This window comes from Pseudoliparis swirei, chromosome 9 (genome assembly GCF_029220125.1).
Source record: "Pseudoliparis swirei isolate HS2019 ecotype Mariana Trench chromosome 9, NWPU_hadal_v1, whole genome shotgun sequence".
NCBI classification, from domain to species: Eukaryota; Metazoa; Chordata; class Actinopteri; order Perciformes; family Liparidae; genus Pseudoliparis; species Pseudoliparis swirei.
This window is the reverse complement of record NC_079396.1, coordinates 28,704,067-28,714,410: the sequence shown is the minus strand read 5'-3', so window position 1 is coordinate 28,714,410 and position 10,344 is coordinate 28,704,067. Positions and strand designations below refer to the sequence as shown.

At 40.6% G+C, this 10,344-nt stretch overlaps 1 protein-coding gene across 1 annotated transcript in view; it reads left to right on the top strand.

Moving 5' to 3' along the window:
• Positions 1-10,136, top strand: part of LOC130198916 (deoxynucleoside triphosphate triphosphohydrolase SAMHD1-like) — a 32,401-nt gene extending 22,265 nt beyond the window's left edge. The window contains exons 6-14 of the mRNA XM_056422023.1: positions 620-728; positions 2,088-2,179; positions 2,268-2,395; positions 2,536-2,657; positions 4,943-4,978; positions 5,183-5,263; positions 8,226-8,330; positions 8,438-8,581; positions 9,206-10,136. Coding sequence (XP_056277998.1) covers positions 620-728; positions 2,088-2,179; positions 2,268-2,395; positions 2,536-2,657; positions 4,943-4,978; positions 5,183-5,263; positions 8,226-8,330; positions 8,438-8,581; positions 9,206-9,316 — 928 coding nt within the window. The 3' untranslated portion in view covers positions 9,317-10,136. The remainder of the gene's footprint in view (positions 1-619; positions 729-2,087; positions 2,180-2,267; positions 2,396-2,535; positions 2,658-4,942; positions 4,979-5,182; positions 5,264-8,225; positions 8,331-8,437; positions 8,582-9,205) is intronic.
• Positions 10,137-10,344: the final 208 nt, after the last annotated feature.

The following is a 10,344-nucleotide window of genomic DNA, read 5'->3' as shown; positions in this document are numbered from 1 at the left end:
TACTTCTTCGTCTTCTTCTTCTTCTTCTACCTCTTCTTCTTCTACTTTGTCTTCTACTTCTTCTACTTCTTCTTCTTCTTCTTCTTCTTCTTCTTCTTCTTCTTCTTCTTCTTCTACTTCTTCTTCTTCTACTTCTTCTTCTTCTTCTTCTACTTCTTCTTCTCCTTCTTGTTCTTCTTCTTCTACTTCTACTTCTTCTTCTACTTCTTCTACTTCTACTTCTTCGTCTTCTTCTACTTCTACTTCTTCTTCTTCTACTTCTTCTTCTCCTTCTTCTTCTACTTCTTCTTCTTCTTCTTCTACTTCTTCTTCTTCTACTACTTCTTCTTCTTCTACTTCTTCTTCTTCTTCTACTTCTTCTTCTTCTTCTTCTTCTACTTCTTCTTCTTCTACTTCTTCTTCTTCTTCTCCTTCTACTTCTTCTTCTCCTTCTTGTTCTTCTTCTTCTACTTCTTCTACTTCTTCGTCTTCTTCTACTTCTCCTTCTTCGTCTTCTTCTTCTCCTTCTTCTTCTTCTTCTTCTTCTTCTTCTACTTCTTCTTCTTCTTCGTCTTCTTCTCCTTCGTCTTCTTCTTCTTCTGCCTCTTCTTCTTCTCATGTGTCCTCCCTCTCTTCTCAGGGATGCTCACCACTTGGGCATCAAGTCCAGCTTTGATCATCTCCGCTTCATTCACTTTGCCCGTGTTTGTGAAGTGGATGGACGACAGCAGATCTGCACCAGACACGAGGTGAAGCCTTTTGCCGTTTCTTGTTTCTGGATCAGTTCTTCATCACTGAACTGGTTTCAGGTCCAACAGTCATCATGTCACCACGACAGACGTCAGAATATCACTTTTCTTTCACTATTATTTATCTAAAAAAGTCTAATCAGCTGAAATGTGTTTATTTTCCTTACTCCATCCTAACTTTAGATAAAAACACAGTTAAAATAATTAGGAAATAAACAATTGTATTTTTCACACTTACACACTCACACTCACACTCACACACACACATTCACACACTCACACACTCACACTCACATTCACACACACACACTCACACACACACTCACACACACACACACACGGGTTAAGTGAAACTGTGACTTGTATAACTGTGGTTAGGGTAAATATGTTTTAAATCCCGACATGAATCACACTCATAAAAATGTTCATACAGATAAAGTATTGATTTAAATTTCACAAACTCAACATATGGACCCATAATATACTTCCCCATGGACTCTGCCTTTTTAAAAATCAGATTTTACTGGAAACACATTTTTTGAAAGCATGCCTCGTTTTCTCAAAACTCTAAACACAAATCCCAAAACCACTCACACAAAATGCAAAACCCTTTATATCTCCTGCAAAATGCAACTTTGTTTTCAAATGACAAACACAGTCCATTATATGAGTAGACATTCTAAGCATCGATTGAACACTGATGTGCTCAATGGAAAACACTATGAAATGGGAAAACACCAGCATGAAGGCCTTATCAGGAGCATTATGCCTTTTCATGTCCAGTGGTAAATATAAAACACAAATATACAACAAAAATGTTTCTTTCTTTTTTCTAATTTTTTCACAGAACAAACAATAGAAAATAGACCACTACAGTCAACAAAAAAAGAAAGAAAAGTGTAAATAAAAAAGGACACAAAAAATACTCCTCTGCCTCTCTGGTCTCCTCTACCTTCCATGTTTTCATCCATTCTTCTTCAAATCAGGAGGTCACCTGTGGCCCTTATATTGTTTGATTCCAAATTGCACAACAGCCGTGGAAATTGAAGTTTTGCCAATTGAACAGCAGTGTGTTCTGTCTGGACACAAGGAGGCTGTGGCATTGATGAAGTGTGCAAAGTAGAGAGGATGGTGTTTAGTGTTTTGAAGAAAGTGTGGCTAACAATTAAAATCTGTGTCTAAAGCAGATACTTGTGCTTATAGTTTAGCAGACTTGGTTTAGGGAGTTGGCACATGAGTTACAGGTTGTGGTCATTGTGTTATAAGTTCCAGTTTTTGTGTGGAATCAATCGAGAAAAACTGTAAACCGTAATCAATTCTTACCAGTTGTGACTAAAGCCTAAGCGATGCTCTCTGCAGGAGGTGGAAAACCTGTACGACCTGTTCCACTTGAGATACCTTCTCCACAGCAGAGCCTACCAGCACAAAGTGAGCAACATCATCGAGGCCATGTGAGTATGACCATCGCTTGCCTTTGCTTCACAATTCCCTCCCCCAAAAAATTATGTTTAAAAAATATACGATGATGTGATTTTTCAGGATCACGGAGGCCTTTTCAAAAGCAGACAAGCACATCAAGATCGAAGGCTCGATCAAAGGCTCGGTGGTGGAGCTGTTGACGCTCTCCACAGCCATAGATGACATGGAGGCCTACACCAAGCTCACAGGTCGGTGCCTGAGAGCTCGTGTTTGCTTCGGTATTATTGGACGCTTGAGTTCGGCTTGTTTATTTGAGTTGTGCCTCTCAGATTATGATGTCAACTATTAATTTGTGACCTTTCTTTGTTTGGTGCTAACTCCCCTGTAGATGATGTTTTTGGACGAATCCTCCACTCTTCCAACAAAAAGCTGTCCGAGGCTAAGAAGATTCTCGAGAAGATCGTCACCCGACAGCACTACAGGTTCCTGGGTGAAGTAAAGCCCACCGAGGTACGCACCAGTGGCAGTGTGTGTCTGTATGACATTCAGACCTGTTGACCAGGACACGTGACCTTTGCTGTTGTCAATTATTTTTTTAAAGGCACAGAGGCCAAAGGCCGAGGGAGCAAATCCAAAAAGAAATAGTGAATCTCACTTTAAGGTTGAGGATGATTTTATATTGATGCCTCTGCGCGGCCATCCCATCCTCGTCGCCAATTTGCGGTGGAATTAATCTTCCGTTGCCTTGTGAGAAATCCAAAGTACTTTAAGCACGGGGGTTTTATCACACTTTATTATATAGTAACATTTTCACAATGATCAAGTGTGAGCCAGGTACAAACAAGTGAATAAGTAAGTCAACCAAACAAATAAGTCATGAAAACACCCAGCTGAGTGGAGCACAACCCTGGACCCTCCGGATGAGAGTGCCGTATGAATGCTGCCGTCCTGGTTCAACCACCTCCTGTATATTCACCCGCAGAGACGCCCGATCCCCAAGGCCATCTGTTTCCTCTCCAGAGGAAGTTGAACCCCCGAAGGCTCCCTTTAGTCTGCACCCCTCTACTGGGTGGCCGATTGGTTTGGCCTGTCCAGGACCATAACCTCAAGTCATTGGTTCGTGACCTTTTCCCATGACCCCACAGGATCAGGTTGATTCCCTAAACCTTTCAGGAGAGAGAACTACGAAACACATGTTTTCCTCAGACAAATCTCACTTCAAGGTTCAGGATGAATTTAATATAATTATATAATACCACTTTATTCTCATGAACACGGTATCTAAGGAACGCCTCGAGGGAATCTCTTCAAATTTGGCACTGATTAGAAGGTCAAAGGTCAGGGTCACTGAGCTCACCGGCCACAGTCTCATGTTAGATTAGGAATGTCTCGAGGGAATTTCTTTAAAATGTGTTGCTCAAATCCACTTGAAATCAGATTGAATTGATTAGACCTTGGTGGGCCGAGGTCATTGTGACCTCACCAAACATCTACAATAATTAATATACCAATTATGATGATTGTCTTTTAGGATAATGTACAATAATATAATTTGAGAGGACACATTTCTTCAGTTTGATTGACTTTCCTTTTTACATTTGAACCATCACCGTGGCTCTGTTCTGCTGAAGCGGACACACATTGATAAGAAAACCAATGTTTGAGGAGTAACTGTGGAAATGAGGCATGTTTGTGTGTTTGGGTTTAATCACTCGGTTTGATCTGTGACTCCACAAAGACTTTTATGCAACCGGCGCCTGCAGTTGTGTGATGATTGTTGTGTTGTTGTTGACAGAGACTGAGAACCAAGAGACAAGATTACATTACATTACATTTACATTACATTACATTACATTTACATTACATTACATTTACATTACATTACATTTTCATCTACATTACATTTACATTACATTACATTTACGTTACATTTACATTACATTACATTTACATTACATTTACATTATATTACATTTACGTTACATTACATTACATTTACATTACATTACATTTACATTTCATTTACATTACAATACATTACATTTACATTACATTACATTTTCATCTACATTACATTACATTTACGTTACATTACATTTACTTTACATTACATTTACATTACATTACATTTACGTTACATTACATTTACATTACATTTACGTTACATTACATTTACGTTACAATACATTACATTTACATTACATTTACATTTACATTACATTTACGTTACATTACATTTACATTACATTACGTTACATTACATTTACATTACATTTACGTTACATTTACATTACTTTAAATTACATTTACATTATATTTACATTACATTTACATTACATTACATTTACGTTACTTTAAATTACATTACATTTACATTACATTACATTTACATTACATTTACGTTACTTTAAATTATATTACATTTACATTCCATTACATTCCATTTACGTTACATTACATTTACATTACATTACATTTACATTACATTTACGTTACTTTAAATTACATTACATTTACATTACATTACATTTACATTACTTTAAATTACATTACATTTACATTACATTACATTTACATTACATTTACGTTACTTTAAATTACATTACATTTACGTTACATTACATTTACATTACATTTACGTTACATTACATTTACATTACATTACATATACGTTACATTACATTTACATTACATTCCATATACGTTACATTACATTTACATTACATTACATTTCCATAACATTTGTTTAATCTTCAATGTCTTGTCTCTCTCATCTCCTTCTATCCCTCCCTAAGGTCATGAAGAATGACTTTAATTCAAAAGGTGAAAAGGTGAGTTTTTTCGTCTAATAACTTTCACTTTCCTTCATCTTATTACGAGTAATATCTACTCTAATATGTATAGTTTCTAGACTAATACTAGTAATATCTACTCTAATATGTATAGCTTATTTTCTAATACTAGTAATATATACTCTAGTATGTATAGTTGCATTCATTAAGAATCTGTCCCACTCATCACCTGTTCTCTCCAAGGCCATGGAAGCTGAATGGATAAAGGAATTGGCTAAAGCCTGTCAGGGTGACGGACTGACAAAAGACGACTTTGTAGTTCACGTGAGTTTTTAGTATAATTACTTGTAATTCATGTGGTATATACGTCATAATTAAAACTCACAAGAGATGTCTGAGGAGGGTTTATCCTCGAGAATCATGACAAAACCATCGCCTTCGACATTGAAGCACATTCAAGGTGTTGAGCAGCGCTCGCTCCATCGTTATGCTGCTGGATCATGATTGGTTATAGAAGATAGTGTGAAATGTTCTGATTATTTACATTTGAAAACATCACGACATCCGTCAGCATTACATATATATATATATATACGTATATTCATATATATATACGTATATATATATACGTATATATATATACGTATATACGAATATATATTTCCACTCTTTCCTTCCTTGCCTCATTGCCTGGCTTCCTTCCTTCTTTTCTATTTTTCTTTCCTACCTTCCTTCCTTTGTGTGTATCAGTGGACACAGAGACACACACACATTTCTCTATAGAGCAGAACGTATATACATATATATATATATATATTTCCCTCTTTCCTTCCTTGCCTCCTTGCCTGGCTTCCTTCTTTCTTTTCTATTTTTCTTTCCTACCTTCCTTACTTCCCTTACTTCCTTGCCTGGCTTTCTTCCTTCCTTCCATTCCTTCCTTCCTTCCTTTCTTTGTGTGTATCAGTGGACACAGAGACACACACACATTTCTCTATTGAGCAGAACGGACATTCTTATTTTCTGCAACCTGTGTACAACGGTGGAATTAGCACGGTGGAACTAGCACGGTGGAATTAGCACGGTGGAACTAGCATGGTGGAACTAGCACGGTGGAACTAGCAGGGTGGAACTAGCACGGTGGAATTAGCATGGTGGAATTAGCACGGTGGAACTAGCACGGTGGAACTAGCATGGTGGAACTAGCACGGTGGAACTAGCATGGTGGAACTAGCACGGTGGAACTAGCAGGGTGGAACTAGCACGGTGGAATTAGCACGGTGGAACTAGCACGGTGGAACTAGCAGGGTGGAACTAGCACGGTGGAACTAGCACGGTGGAACTAGCAGGGTGGAACTAGCACGGTGGAATTAGCACGGTGGAACTAGCACGGTGGAACTAGCACGGTGGAACTAGCAGGGTGGAACTAGCACGGTGGAACTAGCAGGGTGGAACTAGCACGGTGGAACTAGCACGGTGGAACTAGCAGGGTGGAACTAGCACGCTGGAACTAGCACGGTGGAACTAGCACGTTGGAACTAGCACGGTGGAACTAGCAGGGTGGAACTAGCACGGTGGAATTAGCACGGTGGAACTAGCACGGTGGAACTAGCAGGGTGGAACTAGCACGGTGGAACTAGCACGGTGGAACTAGCAGGGTGGAACTAGCACGGTGGAACTAGCAGGATGGAACTAGCAGGGTGGAACTAGCAGGGTGGAACTAGCACGGTGGAACTAGCACGGTGGAACTAGCAGGGTGGAACTAGCACGGTGGAACTAGCAGGGTGGAACTAGCACGGTGGAACTAGCACGGTGGAACTAGCACGGTGGAACTAGCAGGGTGGAACTAGCACGGTGGAACTAGCAGGGTGGAACTAGCACGGTGGAACTAGCACGGTGGAACTAGCACGGTGAAACTAGCACGGTGGAACTAGCAGGGTGGAACTAGCACGGTGAAACTAGCACGGTGGAACTAGCAGGGTGGAACTAGCACGGTGGAACTAGCACGGTGGAACTAGCAGGGTGGAACTAGCACGGTGGAACTAGCACGGTGGAATTAGCAGGGTGGAACTAGCACGGTGGAACTAGCACGGTGGAACTAGCACGGTGGAACTAGCAGGGTGGAACTAGCACGGTGGAACTAGCACGGTGGAATTAGCACGGTGGAACTAGCAGGGTGGAACTAGCACGGTGGAACTAGCACGGTGGAACTAGCACGGTGGAACTAGCAGGGTGGAACTAGCACGGTGGAATTAGCACGGTGGAACTAGCAGGGTGGAACTAGCAGGGTGGAACTAGCACGGTGGAACTAGCACGGTGGAACTAGCACAGTGGAACTAGCACGGTGAAACTAGCACGGTGGAACTAGCAGGGTGGAACTAGCACGGTGGAACTAGCACGGTGGAACTAGCAGGGTGGAACTAGCACGGTGGAACTAGCACGGTGGAATTAGCAGGGTGGAACTAGCACGGTGGAACTAGCACGGTGGAACTAGCACGGTGGAATTAGCACGGTGGAACTAGCACGGTGAAACTAGCAGGGTGGAACTAGCACGGTGGAACTAGCACGGTGGAACTAGCAGGGTGGAATTAGCACGGTGGAACTAGCACGGTGGAACTAGCACGGTGGAATTAGCACGGTGGAACTAGCACGGTGGAACTAGCACGGTGGAATTAGCACGGTGGAATTAGCACGGTGGAACTAGCACGGTGGAATTAGCACGGTGGAACTAGCACGGTGGAACTAGCACGGTGGAACTAGCACGGGGGAACTAGCATGCTAGCTCGATAACTGCACCATGCTTTAATTCTACACAGGTTATAGTAAATGAGCCAATCAGCAGCCAGAAGGACAGCTGGGTCCAACGGTCCCTCCGTCTCACTCATCGCTCCACAGAGAGACAGGCTAACTAGCTAACAAGCTAACTAGCTAATAAGCTAATTAGCTAACTAGCTAACTAGCTAACTAGCCAGCCACTCGTCTGCTCTCTTCTCAGCGAGCTGCAACACTTTACAGAACAACCTGAACAACTCACAACATTTTCTTTTGCTCCAGTCAAATGTCCACTATTCTTATTCTATGGGGAGTTTTTTCATATTAGAGTATGAAACATAATAATAACACTTTCATTATTCATTGGCAGTCCAAACCTTATAGGCTAAAATAATAATTTCATGTCTTAATTTCACTTTGCCTTCAGAATTTTTGGATTATCATTTTGAATTTGTGAGCTCTACATCGGCATAACATGTGAAAGTAAAAGCATGCGTCCGTCTTCTGTCTCTTTTAGGTCGTTAAAATGAATTATGGGAAGGGAGGCGACGACCCCATCAAGAAGATGAGGTTCTACTCAAAGAGCGACCAAAAAACCGGAGTAGAACTCCCCGAGGACAAGGTCAGAACTAAAGCAATGACCACAACGGTTTAATGTCAATCCTTTCGTGGCGTTGGCTTGTCTGTATTCATTTGTGTAATTATTCTCTCATGTTTCATTCTGGTCAGACATCCATGTACATGCCAAGATGCTTCTCTGAGGAGCGGATCAGGGTTTACTGTAAGAAGATTGATATTGATGCAACCAGTCTGACTAACGCCCAGAGGTGCATGGACGCCTGGTGCAAACCCAAAGAACAGCCACGCCCTGAGGTAAGACGTCTATTGCACCTGCTGAACATAGCATGATGTATTTAAAGCACTGTGGAGGGCTCTATGTCATGTTACGAGTCTTGGATATATTATTTGTTGTTTTCTACTGGTTTTATTTAATAAGGGACAGTGCACATTCATAACAACATTTCAGTAAATGTGCCAGTTAGCCACGAGGCTGGAGTTACTGCTTCCCAGTTGCTATTGATTCTTTTCTCTTTATCAATTGATATCTAGTTTAGTCTCTAGATGGAAGAGCAAAGAGAGAATAACGATGAACTAAAGTCCAAGACTTCAAGGTCTCTAAGAACTTGTTTTATCAACCAATGTTCTTTCACTTTCACATTCATTTCAATTCAGTTTATTTGTAGAGCCCATTTTCACAAATTACAAATTTGCCTCAGAGTGCTTTACATCCCTGACCTTTGACCTTTGACAACTCCCAAACAACCAGGAGAGAAAGGTCAGAACCCTTCAGGAGAGGAAGCAGAGGAGGATCCCTCTGCAGGACGGACAGATGCAATGAGACATTGTTTGAATGATTATTCCTCAATGAGTTTCTGCTTCAGGACTGTTGACTCAGCACTGCTCTGGTGACTGACGTACCTTTGTCTTTATTCACAGCCCGTGGAACAGGCGCCGGCCGACCAGCCAACCAGCCGACCAGCCGACCAGCCGGCCTCGGAGGAGAACATCAAGACGATGAATGAAGCCGTTTGGGAAAATAAAGAGTAAAACTCACAAAAACATGGAAGCCGACGCTCCCTGAGCCTCAGGCTGGTTGATCATATGATGAAGACGGAGGTGGGTTAGGGTTAGAGAGCACCGCAGAGAACAAATCTAGACACATTTCTCTCCACAAACAAATGATTTTAGACTAATGAGGATCACTATTGAATATTATACACAAACCTTTGTTTTGGTTTCATCATATTTGACTTTATTTAGACTCCCTTCTCCATCTGCAGCTGATTATGAGTCTTGTTAACAAATCAATCATCATTCAGCCACAGTGAACTCTGACATTCTTTGAAATGTGTGGTTTAGGTTTTAAATATTTAGGTGTTTGGTTTTGAGTAATCGTGTGACTTGATGTTTTAATCTGATGAGATATTATGAGACTTGGAGTGATGTTTGATTTGAGGTTCTTTTGTGAACCTACTTATTATTCTGCATATTTACCTACTAACTTTATTGTGAATTTTAAATGTCTCTTTTTTTGCTGCCAATGATTTAAACTAATCTTTTGAAACGTATTTAATCTCTCAATATGAAATAGGAGTTATGATTAATATTTCTATTATGATTATACTATACATCACTGTTTCTCACTCAACTGGCCTTCTTTAATGTAATCACGTGTCTACTTTGGGTATTGTTGTGTTTTGCTCTTCGTGTGAAAATATATTGTAGTTATTATTAATATTAATATTATGTAATGGGCTGTAAAGGGAAAATCTACCAAAGGACATTAGAACCTTTCTGCTGTGTTTCTATTCAAATGGGTTGAAAACAGATTGTCTGCTCTATTTGAAATAAAACTTTGTTTCTCTTTCTTGTGTCCTCGAGCCGCTTCACTCGCCCTGCAGCAGCAATCAAACACGTTCATTCAACTGGGACGACACGGACACATAATTCAACAATGGATTGTGTTATGTGGAAGGAAAATGTGCGATAAACTTGTACAACAATCTCTGTATCCACAATATATATATGTATATGTATATGTAACCAGGTTCAGTCTTGTGTAACAAGTTGTATAT